The sequence below is a fragment of the Daucus carota genome, chromosome 2 (genome assembly GCF_001625215.2).
Source record: "Daucus carota subsp. sativus chromosome 2, DH1 v3.0, whole genome shotgun sequence".
Classification (NCBI taxonomy): Eukaryota; Viridiplantae; Streptophyta; class Magnoliopsida; order Apiales; family Apiaceae; genus Daucus; species Daucus carota.
Window position 1 is genome coordinate 36666764 of NC_030382.2, and position 15624 is coordinate 36682387.

General features: G+C 35.3%; 2 protein-coding genes across 3 annotated transcripts; one reads left to right on the plus strand and one right to left on the minus strand.

Annotated features, from left to right (window-relative positions):
• Positions 1-4382: 4382 nt before the first annotated feature.
• On the minus strand, positions 4383-6153 carry LOC135150180 (putative F-box protein At1g47790). Of its 2 annotated transcripts, none has more exons than XM_064086325.1 (2): positions 4917-6153; positions 4383-4815 (listed from the first exon to the last, which is right to left on the minus strand). In XM_064086325.1, exons 1-2 carry the CDS (start codon positions 5852-5854, stop codon positions 4803-4805), a joined length of 951 nt encoding a protein of 316 aa, XP_063942395.1. In that variant the 5' UTR covers positions 5855-6153; the 3' UTR covers positions 4383-4802. The 2 variants fall into 2 exon arrangements, with proteins under 2 accessions (XP_063942395.1, XP_063942394.1); XM_064086324.1 differs by having other exon boundaries at positions 4909-6002.
• Positions 6154-7185: 1032 nt separating this feature from the next.
• LOC108208863 (calcium-transporting ATPase 4, endoplasmic reticulum-type) lies at positions 7186-15517 on the plus strand. Its single transcript, XM_017379441.2, has 9 exons — positions 7186-7342; positions 7539-9022; positions 10257-10329; positions 10429-10550; positions 11498-11779; positions 11879-12256; positions 12742-12851; positions 14320-14548; positions 14660-15517. Exons 2-9 carry the CDS (start codon positions 7625-7627, stop codon positions 15242-15244), a joined length of 3177 nt encoding a protein of 1058 aa, XP_017234930.1. The 5' UTR covers positions 7186-7342; positions 7539-7624; the 3' UTR covers positions 15245-15517.
• Positions 15518-15624: the final 107 nt, after the last annotated feature.

A 15624-nucleotide genomic window follows, 5' to 3' on the forward strand; every position in this document is an offset into this window, starting at 1 on the left:
TATAATTTCGTTGTTTTTTAGGTTATAGTTGTCGATTTTATATTATTTATAATTTAGTTGTCAAATTAGGACTGGCAAAGGCATCAACTATTTTTTTTATCCTCCTAGTTACAACACACACCATATGGTTTGACCATTCTTAGAAACCTAAAGAACTGAAATCACTACGGCAACTCACACATCCAAGACATCAACTGTTCTTACATCTAGATTGCACGATAAAATTGCACAAGTAATTGATTTTTGAGAAATTGTAGATAATGTTTGAATCGTAACTCCTCCAAACTATTCTCTTCTCATAATTTGAGAAAAATAATGAACCTCTTGTACAAAAGCTAGTTCTCGTAGCTCTGTCCAGGAAGGCAGAAGTGGAGGGCGAAATTGTCGGTAAATTCATACTCCCTCCAAGTGAGAGAAGTAGTTTTGTAAATTATTTTTTTAAAAAAATCTCTTGAATAAAATTTAAATGTATACATTTTTATTTAGAAATAAAAAATTGAAATTCAGTTATAATATAATATTTTACAAGAGTTTTAAAATTCATGCCAAGCAATGTAAAAGAATTGTATAAAAATGAGTGAGACAGAGTAAGTACTGGTTTATAGCATATTTATTAAGATATCATGAGCCTGTTTCGCCAAGCATATAACCTCGGCTTAAGTCATTTTTGACTTTAACTGTTTGCATAAATATTTATTTATGTAATAAGTCAAAAGTTTAGTTAAAGTGAAAAATAAGTCAGAACCGACTTAAATATGAAGTTGTTAGGATATACTTTTTCAAACAATTTTTTTTTCAATTTCTTTTAAGTAGAACTTAATTTCATCACTCAAATAACTAATATATCAAATTTATTTTTATTATTATATAAATAATAAACATAAATCAATTATAATACAAATTATCAAAATAGAAAATTTAAATTAGGCAATACCTCTGGCTTCTTTCGTTAAGAAGCCAACTTCTATTTTTCCCGACTTAAAAAGCCTGAAATATTTATAAAAAGCTGAGAATACTTAGATTTTGTTTCAGAATTTGGGAAAATAGATTTTTTTGTCACCCAACTTATTATTTGTTTAAAAACCTACCACTGAACTATAATTTTTTTCTTTTTTGCCACTAATATTAGGTTCGGATTTTTCTATTGTCACTAACGTTAGGTTCGGATTTGATTATTAACACTATAGAGTTAATTGCATTTGGCACCCCTTTAATTTCAGCATGTTGCACATTGCACCTAATAGTTTTGGAATAAACACTATACAGCCCCTTACTTTTAAACCGTAGACACTTTGCACCCTTTCCGTTATCTTCTGCCGTTACCGTTAACTTTTGAAGGAGCATTTTGGGAAATGCCCTAAATGTGTCCTAGGTAGTTTATCTTAGAGGATGAGAGTACGGATTTTTTTACTCAGAAAGGAAATCTCATAATTAACTTATGGAACTATATTTATAAAAAGTGGGAACCTTAAAATATGTGACAAGTAGTGGTAAAGAACTATAAAGTCAAGTGATACCATATATTTGTGGAGTATTAAAATAATTCATAAAACTAAATTTTTTAGGTTCTTAAAATATCTGTTAAACTCTCATACTTCAAGGTAAACTAGCTAAGTGACACATAGATGATTGTATATAATGTTATAGACACATATCATATCACCATAATATTGCAGAGTACCACTATATTTTTATAATGCTAAAAAAATAACATATTGTTAATAATCAAATTAAAACATAACATTAGTGACAAGAAAAAATCCAACTTTTTTTTAAGAAAAAAAATACCAACATTAAATTTTATTCAAAAAAAATAAAATAAAATAATTTTTGAAATTTTTTGGAGTCTCAAAATGGGTGTCCAACTCTCGTCCTCCAAGGTAAACTACCTAGGACACAACATAAAGATATAGACACATATCAGATCGCCATTATATTGCAGACTAACACTATATTTTAATAATACTAAAAAAATAACATAGTGTTAATAATCAAATCCGAACCTAACGTTAGTGACAAAAAAAAGTCCGAACCTAACATTAGTGACAAAAAAGAAAAAAATTATAGTTCAGTGGTAGGTTTCTAAACAAATAATAAGTTGTGTGGCAAAAAAATCTATTTTCCCTCAGAATTTCTACCTATTTCTCAAACAGTTTAATCACTTATGAGTGTTAATTTAGTTCTCACTTTTAGTAACTTGTTTACTGCAAGAAGCACTTGTTTAAAGTGTACCCAAACGGCCGCTAAATTCACCTAGATGGGCTCTGTAACATTACACTTGATGACATGTTTACCAAGAGGTCGAAGACACTGTAACATTGTCCTTGATGGCTACAATTACGATCTGTAAGCTATGGTACCCGATTTCCCCCACCCAAGGTGCGTCAAAGTTAACCTTCAAAAATCCAGGACCTTCAGACTAGCAGGCCTTGGGTTCCGGTTTCTCACGAGACGCTTATGGCCATGCGTGCTCCTTAAGAGCAAAGCACGCGCTATGAAGACATGAACGCCAGTCCCTAAGAAGTAAGACCGAATGGTCCATCCTACCAATCCCCGAGCAGAACAACCCCAGAAGGGAAGCCCCACCTTCAAGAGCCTACGTCTCGTCATGCTTGCGGTCTTTGGTCCCAGGTCCTGCCGAAAAGTCACGTGTATTTCTCCTGCCTGGCTGTATCTTAAACACCCCCGGTCACTTATTGTGTAACTCTGGAGTATCAAATGGCACTCTCCCCCGACAAAAAAGGAGATGACTAACCTTCTGAAGCAAATAAAGAGGTGAGAATGAGAAAGAAGGAAGAAAAGCTGGAAAAAAAGAGAGTTCCACTATGGAAATTTTATGAGTATTTCCCGGCCATCATCACCATTCAGAACGACCTAGTGTTCACGTCTGTTAACGAATAAAGAGGGAAAAAATGCAGCAACAAACTCAAAGTGGCATGATCGATTTGAAGTATCAAAATCTTTCCATTAAAAAGCCAATACATGTAGCAATATCTAGTCTACGACATGGATCGATCTCAAGTATCACAAATCTGTCCATTAAAAAGCCAATATATGTGATAATATCTAGACTACGACATTGATCGATTTCAAATGTCACAATCTTTCTGAGAATATAATGCTTTCAAGTTTCAAATGACATGGCACTCTTGTCCGGAGGCACCTGCATTATACTCTCTTCGGGTGCTTGTTAAAGTTAATTCTACGATAGGCTCAAGCTGGGTTACTGTTGCTGGCACTGACAGCTTGGTAAGCGCAATGAGCTGCTTAAATGCTCCGAGAACAAGAAATTTATACCCTATTATTCGAATCATCCATAGTTTAATTCATGAGCTACTACCGTGAATTTACTGATATCATTACAACCAAAATGTTAAAACTTACTTTTTTGGCCATTTTTAGACAAAATATTATGAACCCATGTGATCTTTGTTCGACTAAATCTGCTGTAATTAATTCATTATCATTTATCAATTATATTTCTTGTGTGTGTTTTTTCTCTACGGCTACGGCTTAGGTGGGATCTTTACAAAACACCAATCCATATGAAAGTCACATACGGTTGCTTACTAAAACTAATAGAGCCATCTAGTATTCAAGATCAATTTGCGGAGATCTATCTCATATTTTAAGTCGGTTCACTGACAATTATATTTGTATGTCACCTGATGTTTGTGCACCAGTTCTCTTCATCTCTCAGTACTACACTAGTATTTGAAGATCTAGCTTGGTTTCAAGATTAAAAGGAGCTAGATATATATTTTAATTCTCGATAAAGCACTAACATTTCTAAGCTGCCACTCAAGGATCGATCAAGTTCCATCATGCTTATCTTAGGCCAAATGAATCTTTTGCAACAGACTCGTCACTATTCCATAACAGAGGTACAAACAAATTACTTCTATAATAAAAACAGGAGCACGAGAACTGGCACTATATATTGCACCACTGTCAACGATCCTGGCCAATCCTACGGGACCAGTGCTTAAATTGTTACTGCTAACAGCTTGGTAAGCTGCAAGGTTGTGAGGTCACCATCGCAATGAATTCCATCTTTTGTTACAACCTAAATGTTAGAATTAATTTCAGGGGCCAATGATGGTTCCTGAAACTGTGCATCTACGACTACGAACTCAAGGTGTCGTTGTTCCCCACAGCCTACAGCCCCCCAAGTCTTACGTCCCTGTTGTGTAAGAGTACTACAATTACGGCTTTGCAGTGCATCAGAAAAAATGTTAAAAACTGCGTCACGGACAATAGAAAGTAAAAGTACATGAACACATTTAACAGCTTCTTATGATTTTTTTGTTATTCCCTCTAAATTTATCCTTGTTTATGCGATGGAGCTAGTCAGTCACTGGAAAATATTAAATGAACAAGTATTAAGAGACATACACACAAGGCACGGTTGCAATGCATAGGTTATATGAAAGAGTCGCAACATCCAATTACCAAATATAAGAAAGAACAAAACCCAAGTACAAACAAGACAGAAAGAAATCCAAGGAAAAAATCTGGTACAAAGCAATTCAAATGACATTTTGCCCTCTAATTCTCTTACCTAAACATTTAATAAAACACTTAAGCATTTCATCAGACACTAACATAAAGTCTAGACTGTCAAATAACCTGAAGCAGATGACTAGTTTCTCAATGAACTGATTAATCTCCGGGGAGTCCAATAGCCACGAACTGTGCGACTTTGGGTTGTAGAGTGAACAGACTTCATTCCTTGAATGAAGACCAAAGTAGGCATATATCTGAAGCAGCTTATATAGCCATCATATGAAAAACCTGTACCTTCAAGTTGTTTGACTGCAGCAGTATTAGTATGATAGTAGGGAACTCCGTTAGTTTTGTTGCCATCATAGCAGGATATAAGTCCGTAAACAGAAAATACAATCTCACCGCCATACTTAAAAACCTGCAACACTGATACAGAACTCTGTCGCTTCTGGAAATCAATTGGACCCATACTGCGCATTTTAATCCAAGCACCACATCCCTCGTCTCCCTCCAAAGAATATATATCCAGCATAAAATGATCTGTAGATCGTTCCTCAAGTACAATCAATGACAGGCCATCTGTCATGTCCACGAATTTATAATGCAATTTATAATTCGGTCGACATGCCATTATATCAGGCAGCAACTTGAATTTGTCACTGGTTGCATCAAACTTTACTACACCCAATGATACGACAATCTTCTCATCGTGCGATAGTCTGGAACATGTCCAGTAAGGACAGTCCTTTACAATAGTAGTTGGAGTCCGTTTCTCAAGTGCATTCTTAGAAAATATGTTATGAGCAACAGTTATGTCACTCCAGGAATCCGAACCAGACTTGTAAACACTGGCAGACCTCAGATCAGCCGACAGAACTACAACCTTGTAATTATCATTTGCAGCATCATAACCGAGTCCCATACTATAATCAAATTTATAGTCACTACTTGGTGGAAGTGTGAATTCCTTATACTGATGAATAGCCGGGTTCCATAAGGCTAACTTTCGACCACTACCAAGACAAACTAAGCCATTTATGGAACCAATTAACTGATAATTACTTGCAGGGAGCAAATATTTTTCTTTGTAGCGAGAAAGCATGTAGATTTTGTTGTACTTCTTAGCTATCACATAGTCATGATCATTAGGATTTCGAATTGCACTACAAATTCGGTGTTGTTTCACGAATTCGGGAGCTGAGAGCAGAGATTGCCAATATTTAGAAATGGTTTTAAAACGTACCACATATTTGATCGGAAGACGCGTGAGTATTTCATTGCATATTATATCTTCCGGCAGTTCCGCCGCCGCCGTCTTCTTCCTCCCTTTCATTGTATTATCGCTCATCGAAAAGGATACGACGAAGGAAAGACCTTTTCCGTCCTAAATAATAACAAAATAAGAGTTAATGTCCACCACAATGATGAATGTATATTTTCCGAGAAATTTATCTCTAGATGTAGTATAATGACATTTCCGATAAATGTGACATTGTTCGTATTTTGTTATTTGTCTGAGTTATCGAAACTGTCATTACGGTGATATTTCCGAGAAATTTGTCTAAATGCTTGTATAATGATATCTCCGAGGAATGTGACATTATACGTTCGTCTGCGTTATCGAAACTCGTGAGAGGTACCGAGTTTCCGAGGAATGTGACATTATACGTTCGTCTGCGTTATCGAAACTCGTGAGAGGTACCGAGTTGTCGGTATAATGATATTTTCAAGAAATTTGTCCAAATGTTAATATTATAATATCTGTTAAAAATGAGATTGTATTCATATTTTGTTATTTGTCTAAGTTATCGGAGAAATAATTATATCACATATTATTATATATTTTGTCATAAATGATATCATATCTAGCAGATCGGTACTTGTATTCTCTCACTCTATTCGCGGTAAAAATTTCACTACATGAATTAAAGGTGATATATAATTTTTACTTCATTGGAATACTGTTATAATATTATTGATCTTTTAATATAAATATGATACGATGTTATGTACTTTACGACTGCATCGAACAAAGTTTTTTCTCTTAAAAAAATTATAAATTTCAATATCAATATGCAAGCTCAAGTTTATTAATTAAAATCATCTCCGAGGCAATTCTAATTAAATCTGAAATATAATATAAAATATATAATTATTAGTAAATTAGTATATTAGTATATATTTTTGTTTATTTTTTATTTTAGTCACACATCGTAATCAAGTCCGTATGAGATGCTAAAACTAAAATTTGGACAACTGATAAGTATGTTGTAAGATAAAAGATTAAATAACTAGTATATGAAAATTCTATAAATATAAAATTACGAATGCTTAAATGATGACTATCAATCTATCATACAAAATATAAAATATAGAAAGTTTCAAAGATGAATAAATAAAACATACATCGCTACCAGCATATTCTCCGTTTACTAAAAAAAAAGGAGCATATTCTCCGTATTCCATTTTTCATTTTCTAAAAGCAATTAAGCAAGCCACTCGAAGTTTCGTTAATCATTTTTATTTAGTACTCCTCCACTCTTAAGACTTCTACATAATTCTAGAACAATCTAACCAATAAGAAACGGCCACGTCACCAGAAATATTTATACGTAGCTCAACTAAGAAAATGAGCGTCTACATTTCCACGTGTCGAAACTCTGTTGGCTGATCTTATGTGTCTCAGTCGTCCTCATCTGTCTAGATATTTTAGCGGCCCCACTTAGTTAATGCTTCGAGTATAGGAGCACTATACAAACACATATTTCTCACTCTACAATTTCTAGAGAGAGAAAGTTAATCTCCAGTCCCCATCTCTCTCTTCTCCACAATTCAGGTAATATTAAACCCTAATTTTCGACTTATATTACAGAAATGTTTGTGTAATTGTATTTATATGCATTTGATTTTGTTTTTTACTTGTTAATTTACTCGTGTATGTAGATCTCTGAATAATTGTGTTTACTGTTTAGGTTTTTGAATTTTGTGTAGTCAAATTTGAGGTTGATCTGGTGAATTGTGTTTGTTTTTAGGTCGAAAGCACCGAAAATTGTATGTATTTGAGATATCGATATTAGGTTGCGGTAGAAATCGGAATTGGGATAGATATTGAGATTTTATGGGGAAAGGAGGGCAGGATACAGGGACTAATGGTGAATCGGATAAAGTAGTGTTTGCTGCTTGGGCGAAAGATGTTCGTGAATGCGAAGAGGCGTTGAAAGTGAGTAGAGAGAGGGGATTGTCTTCGGAAGAAGTTGAAAAGAGGAGACAGATCTATGGATGGAATGAGTTGGAAAAGCATGAAGGACAGTCAATTTTTAGTTTGATTCTGGATCAGTTCAATGATACGCTAGTCAGGATATTACTTGTTGCGGCTGTGGTATCGTTTGTGTTGGCGTGGTACGATGGTGATGAAGGCGGGGAAATGGAAATTACAGCCTTCGTTGAGCCTCTTGTGATTTTTTTGATCTTGATAGTGAATGCTTTTGTTGGGGTTTGGCAGGAGAGTAATGCTGAGAAAGCTTTAGAGGCTCTTAAAGAAATTCAATCGGAACATGCGTGTGTGATTCGAGATGGGCAAAAAATTTCGAGTTTGCCTGCGAAAGAACTTGTTCCGGGTGATATTGTTGAGCTTAGGGTTGGGGATAAAGTGCCTGCTGATATGAGGGTTTTGAGTTTGATTAGCTCCACTCTCCGTGTTGAACAAGGGTCGTTGACAGGAGAGAGTGAAGCAGTTAGTAAGACTGTGAAGCCAGTGGTGGAAGATACTGACATTCAGGGAAAGAAATGTATGGTGTTCGCAGGAACAACTATTGTGAATGGAAATAGTATTTCTATGGTTACTCAGATTGGTATGAGTACAGAAATAGGGAAGGTGCACTCTCAGATTCATGAAGCTTCACAGAGTGAGGAAGATACTCCATTAAAGAAGAAGTTAAATGAATTTGGAGAGGTCCTGACATTGTTAATTGGTTTAATTTGTGCATTGGTTTGGCTAATAAATGTCAAGTACTTTCTTTCTTGGGAGTATGTGAATGGCTGGCCTGCAAATTTCAAGTTCTCATTTGAAAAGTGCACTTATTACTTTGAAATTGCAGTGGCATTGGCAGTTGCTGCGATTCCAGAAGGTTTACCTGCTGTTATAACAACATGCTTAGCCCTAGGCACACGTAAGATGGCTCAAAAGAATGCTCTTGTTCGAAAGCTGCCTAGTGTAGAAACTCTTGGCTGTACGACTGTCATTTGCTCAGATAAAACGGGTACTTTGACTACTAACCAGATGGCTGTGGCTAAGTTTGTTGCGATGGGTTCTAATATAAATAGTGCTAGATCATTCGATGTTCAGGGGACTTCATATGATCCTTTTGACGGAAAAATACAAGACTGGACTCGTGGTCAAATGGATATTAACATCCAAACTATTGCGAAAATTGCTGCTCTGTGCAATGATTCAAGTATTGAACAAACAGGGAATCACTATGTGGCTAGTGGACTGCCTACTGAAGCTGCATTGAAGGTAAGATAACATAAGCATATACATCTCAGTTTTGAGACATTTTATGATTCTAGAATACATTTGAACACTATATTAGCATTCCAATTGACAAGGATGATTGATGAGTACCAGCTGCTAAACTTGACATTATTTCACTTAATAGTCAATAATACACTTTTTGCTTCTTCCTTTGAATATCTGGAAATATGCATTATAATTATTGTTAAGTAGTTAGCACGGCGACGAATTTTCAGTTTTGATTAGGATTAAAATTAACAAGTCATGACATCAATTGTTTCACATGATATATGTCATATATGCTCAATGGGCTAGCTTTTCTGATTAACTAGTTATGTTTGCTTTGGACATTTCAACAAGCAAGTCCATGAAAAATGAGTATACAAATATTACATAGTTACTTAATTATGGGTTTTCATTTTTCTACGTGCATCGTAAACCATCAAATCCAAAACCAATACTAGTCTAAAGTTTGTAGGTTCTTGTTTTTGCAACACTGTAATGGCAAAAGTGTATACCTAAATAATATAAACAAATTAGGAAATTTAAAACTATTAGAATTAAAAAAATTGGTTTGGATCAAATATCAATAATATAGAAATCAGGTATAGTTGAATCTCGTTTTGATGATGTAAATAAAGCAAAGCTGATTAACTGAAGTCGGGGATAATATGCAAGAAGACATGTCTAGCAGAAACAAGTGAAAATAGTCTTTATATGTATTGAACACCTTCCATAGATAATTGTGTTGTGTCAATTTGATTTGAATGTATAATAAAATTAGTTGTTTATTTTGTCAAATGGACTTTTCATCTTAATTCATTTACTGATAAATAGGGTGTATTGTTTTCTAATCTAATTTACCACATTAGTTACAAGTCCGGAGTCTGCACCTACTCTACTATTTGGTTGAGGTACTTACTGGTACTAATTAGTAGAGTTTAAAATGTAGTATTACAACAGCAAGGTCATGTAATCGTGGTTATCATGACTCCCTAAGTACAATCTTATAGGAAAAACAATGAGATTTACTATTTAAAATAGTCCTGGAATTGATAGTTAGGGGACTGTTATCTATTGAATTATCATATCTGAATTGTAATTATTTGTAAACCACGGAACCTTGTGTCTACGAATATATTTGTGCGAAGCTAGGTTATGTGAAAATTCGACTGTGGAAACTTATTAACAAATTGTAGTTAATTATGTGACAAAATATTTATGGTTTTGTATATAGGTTCTTGTTGAGAAAATGGGACTTCCTGATGGACTGGATTCGAGTTCATCCTCTGATCATGGTGACGCACAACGTATGTCAAAACTCGCATAGTGTCACTGCTTTTACATTTTGTTGTCATCTTAATATTCCTTTACTGATTGTTTCATTCTTCTGTTCTATGAAATGTCAGGTTGCTGTCGAACATGGACCGGAAGTGTGTCTCGCATTGCAACACTTGAATTTGACCGTGATAGGAAATCAATGGGAGTGATAGTGAATTCCAAGTCCGGAAGAAGGTCATTGCTTGTGAAGGTGATACTTCTTTCATAACTCCTCTCATATTAGTATGTTTCATATATTATTTGTACGCTAGAATACATCGATGCCTTATATATTAGGTGAGTCTGTTTCCTTTTCTTCATAGTACCTCATGCCCTCATGGATACTTAATAAAACGTTTTCCTTATATTTCATACTTTTCTTCTTTTTAGGAACAGGAGTTTAATATTATACCTTAAACCTTAGAAAGTGAATTGTGACTACAACATTTTAACAGCCTCATCTGGCAAAATTAGAGGTTCAAACTTCATCACATGTTTTGGTATAGACAACGTGGATTGTACGGAATAAGTCACAGATATAACTCCACAAATATGGCCTTTTTCCTGTTGACCGATGGCAGTTGCAAGCTTTCAAGAGCTTAATCACCACATTTAGGAGAAATGTTTACATCCTAGTTCTTATTAAAAATTTATGACTAATCTCTGGCACATGAGAAGTATGAAGACTGCTTCATTATCGATAAGCGATAAATCAGACCAGTTCTTAATGGATCTGATCGGAATTTCTTCATAAGACATAATAACAATAAGATATCATTTACCGGTGCTTCCTCCGATGATATCATATTTTATGCACACATGAAATTGTAAACTAGGAATAGGTGTCTTAGTTATTTTTCAAGTTTCCCTTCAAAATATGCTGTGAGAAGAGATGCCATATGAGTAATGACATATATTTTTCCTTTAATTGTTAACTGCTGCATGGATGAGTTTTTGCGTGTCTAGAATTAAGCTGTCATAAATTTGTACATATATACAACTATATCCTAAGACTGAGTCCATTTTTCATCGTGTATATTGGGAAATATTGTTGTCAAATGTCAATAGTATTGAGAGTTACAATATCTTCACTTTTTTCCATAATCAATATATATGTTGTGTTCTATATGTGTCATGACTGTCAGGAACTTTTGGCAGGGTGCGGTAGAAAATTTGTTGGAGAGAAGCTCCTATGTCCAATTACTTGATGGTTCTGTTGTAGAACTTGACCAAAATGCTAAGAAAGTTATCCTACAAAGCCTTCATGAAATGTCATCAAAAGCATTACGTGTTTTGGGTTTTGCATACAAGGAAGATCCTCCTGAGTTTGCAACATATACTGGTGATGAAGACCACCCCGCCCATGAGCTTTTACTCAATCCCACTAACTATTCTTTTATTGAGAGTAAACTAGTCTTTGCTGGTTTGGCTGGTCTAAGAGTGAGTTTCATGATTTCAGTATTATCACCTTTATTTTAAATTAGATAAGACTAGAAAGAATGATTAACAAACGGTTTCCATTATTTTGTGTGTGAAAAGGATCCTCCTCGTAAAGAGGTTCGCCAGGCTATTGAGGATTGCAGAGCAGCTGGCATTCAGGTTATGGTTATAACCGGAGATAATAAGGGCACTGCTGAAGCTATTTGCCGTGAAATTGGTGTTTTTGGACCAAATGAGGACATCAGGTCTAAAAGCTTAACAGGGAGAGAGTTCATGGATCATCGAGACCAGAAAGCTCATTTAAGGCAAAGCGGAGGCCTTCTGTTCTCTAGGGCAGAACCAAGGCATAAACAAGAGATAGTGAGGTTGCTGAAAGAGGATGGTGAAGTTGTTGCAATGACAGGTGATGGGGTCAATGATGCACCTGCATTAAAATTGGCTGACATTGGTATTGCTATGGGCATTTCAGGAACTGAGGTTTTTTCCTTCATCTTATAGTTTGTTTTGTTCATAATGCAAAATTTTGCAATTTAAAGCAACAGACTTGATAATTTTGCTTATAAGGTTTTTCTGGGTGTCCACTTCTGAGCTTTGTGTTGAAATGTGCAACCTATTATCTGGGTACTAATAGTAGCTGTGCTTTTAAGTGTACATTTCCCCCATTTAAAACCTTTTTCTGACAATTTTGATCAGCTGAGCATGCCTTATTTTAATAGACAACACTGTACAGCCTTAATGCACTAGTATCTGTATTTTTCAATTTATGGTCATAATTCATATACATATGTGTGCTTCACAAATTGTTACTCTTAGAGAAAATTACTCTTCCTTAAATGATGTTTCCCTAAAGAAAGGGCAAAAAGTAACCATAGGTTTCTTATTTCATCACCTTTGACTTTAAAGTTTTTCTGTAACTAGCTTAGCTTTCCATCTCTTAATACTGGTACTTTGTTGGGTTTCAGGTTGCTAAAGAGGCGTCTGACATGGTTTTGGCAGATGATAATTTTAGTACAATTGTTGCTGCTGTTGGGGAAGGAAGATCTATTTACAACAATATGAAGGCCTTTATCAGGTCTAGTTTCTTTTTGCCTTTCGCAACTAAACTTTCAGTACAGGATGTTTTGATACTTGTCACATGTAGGAAATGTTGTTGGTGTATAATAATTTTATCTTGCACATCTACCTCAATCAAGGGAGAAAGAAGACATGTACCTCCAAGCTTTCAGAGAGTAAATATTAGACATGTAAATCAAGTTCTAGAAGTGAGAGACAAAACAAAGATTCTCAACTTACTAAAAACCATTAAAACACTATTACAAAGAACTTTCACAAATCACAATGGTTAGTGGTTCTACAAGTTGCAACAAAACAAGCACATATAACTTACCCAACAGCAGTTAACACCAACTGCAGAGTACCTTTCCTTAAGTGCTTGCCCTTACTTTCTAAACAATAATGCAAATTCCTATGAGGGAATACTGGCATTAATACCTAGTTAAGTGTTGGAAAATAATGCAAAATGAGATTGTTGCTTTAATTGATGTAGCCATGTGTCGGCTGTGTCAGTGTGCAATACCCAGTATCAGCTTGAAAAAGGTCGTGACATGAAATTGATGATCATTCCAAGAACAGAACACATGGCAAAAACCACAAATTTCTGGATCACAGTGCTTTCTGTTTGCGCGAAATGTATCGGAAGTTGCCCCTGCCTAGACTTGTTGAAAATTCCTGGAAGTCATCTTAGGAATATGTGATTTTCAAAGGATATCTCTTTAATCTGTTGAAAAATCTATTCAAAATTAACAATTTAATGGAAATGGAACTTCTTGTACCTTCTAAGTACAGTCTGTTTTTATATAGAGATAAATTATAAGAAACGTGTGCTGGGAGTTCATAAAGAAAGAAAAAAGAAAAAGGAAATGTGTGTAGGAAAATTGTGGTTCTTCTAGGAGGCATAAGTGGGCAACTTTTTCATCAATAGTAATTTTTCTCGGGAGCCATAACCGGTCCATCAACCTACTAGGCATTTTTTTTCTTAATAGATATATTTTGCTCTTCTTCTAGTATATGTTTGAGATCTCCGATCTCCAAATGCTTACACCTTTTTTCTCTTCCTTGCTGACTTCACTAGTAGCTCAAAATATAACATAAATATTTGAATTGGCAGAATTGAAATATGATAATATATTCAATCGATATTTGGTATGTGTATCAGGGAATGTTAATTGTTAAACACACAAAGCCTCTCTATATAGTCTTTTCCCATACAAATTTCATCAATCAACATCTTTGGGACATTCTTTCTGTTAGGAGATATATCAAATTCCCAGTGTAACTTGGACTATGTACCGAAGACATTCTTGTCTTTTCCTGGAAGGAAGTTCCTGGCATTTTACAGTTTTTGTTGGTATATTTAAAGCCTATGATGCCTTTTTAATTGCACTGAATGATTAAAGACACTGGCCCTTGTGCCATATTTCCTTCAGACATACTTGAAATAACAATGATATTGACAGTTGGTTTTATGCAATTTGTTACAGGTACATGATTTCCTCAAACATTGGCGAGGTTGCCTCAATTTTCCTTACTGCTGCTCTAGGTATCCCAGAAGGCCTTATTCCTGTTCAGCTTCTGTGGGTTAATCTAGTCACTGATGGCCCCCCTGCAACGGCCTTGGGATTCAATCCGCCTGACAAGTACATTATGAAGAAGCCTCCTCGTAGAAGCGATGATTCTTTGATCAGTGCATGGATATTATTCCGCTATCTGGTACTACAAAGATTAAATTTCTAGCCACATTTAGATGTCTCAACTACTTGCTACCCTACTATGTGTTTCATATTGTATTATTGCTTAATGTTTGCAATCTTGTTGGTGCAGGTCATTGGGCTCTATGTTGGGATAGCAACTGTTGGAGTATTTATAATTTGGTACACACAAAGCTCTTTCTTAGGAATTGACCTAAGTAAAGACGGCCACAGCCTTGTCACCTATTCACAACTTGCTAACTGGGGTCAGTGCAGCTCCTGGGGAAACTTCTCAGCTTCACCTTTCACAGCTGGATCTCAAGTTTATAACTTTGATGCAAATCCGTGTGAATACTTTCATACTGGGAAAGTAAAAGCCATGACCCTTTCTCTATCTGTATTGGTTGCGATTGAGATGTTCAACTCTCTTAATGCTCTCTCTGAGGATGAGAGTCTCTTGACTATGCCTCCTTGGGTCAACCCATGGCTTCTATTAGCAATGTCAGTCTCATTTGGCTTGCACTTCTTGATCCTCTATGTTCCGTTCCTTGCTCAAATATTTGGCATAGTACCACTAAGCTTGAACGAGTGGTTGTTAGTAGTGGCTGTTGCTTTCCCAGTTATCTTAATTGATGAGGTCTTGAAGTTAGTCGGTAGGTTTAGAAGCGGGATTGGATCTTCAGACGATAGAAAAACAGCGAAGGCTAAAGCTGATTAAGGCCAATTTTCAAGCATATAGTTGGAGGATGTCATTCATAAAATCTTCAAGAGGTCAGTTTGACCTTACTACTGTTTGGTTCTTGATTCCTCCCTTGCTTGTATGTTTAAAGGCAGCGAGGGCTGGTTGGACCATGAAGATTAAGTAATCTGTTTAGACAAATTGTAATATCACTGAATCACGGTAGAATTTAGTAGAACTTGAAAAGCTTTCTTTTATCCGCATGATCCAATTTTGGCAGTTATTTACATGAAATATTTGAGGATTATCTCATGTTGAGTGTTTGTTTAGCTCTCAAGCAATGTGTTATGTATAAATGGTGTAATACATTGAAAAACATAGCTTTATTTATTTAGTATAAACACCAGAAAGCTGCCTCA

Bases quoted from the DNA above. Each gene is read 5' to 3' on its own strand.
- LOC135150180 (XM_064086324.1), bottom strand. From the start codon at position 5,854: ATGAGCGATAATACAATGAAAGGGAGGAAGAAGACGGCGGCGGCGGAA. The intron at 4,816-4,908 runs GTGAGATTGTAT...ATACTGCTGCAG, and splicing joins GCAGGTTTTTAAGTATGGCG to TCAAACAACTTGAAGGTACA.
- LOC108208863 (XM_017379441.2), top strand. From the start codon at position 7,625: ATGGGGAAAGGAGGGCAGGATACAGGGACTAATGGTGAATCGGATAAA. The intron at 10,330-10,428 runs GTATGTCAAAAC...ATGAAATGTCAG, and splicing joins TGATCATGGTGACGCACAAC to GTTGCTGTCGAACATGGACC. The intron at 10,551-11,497 runs GTGATACTTCTT...AACTTTTGGCAG, and splicing joins GAAGGTCATTGCTTGTGAAG to GGTGCGGTAGAAAATTTGTT.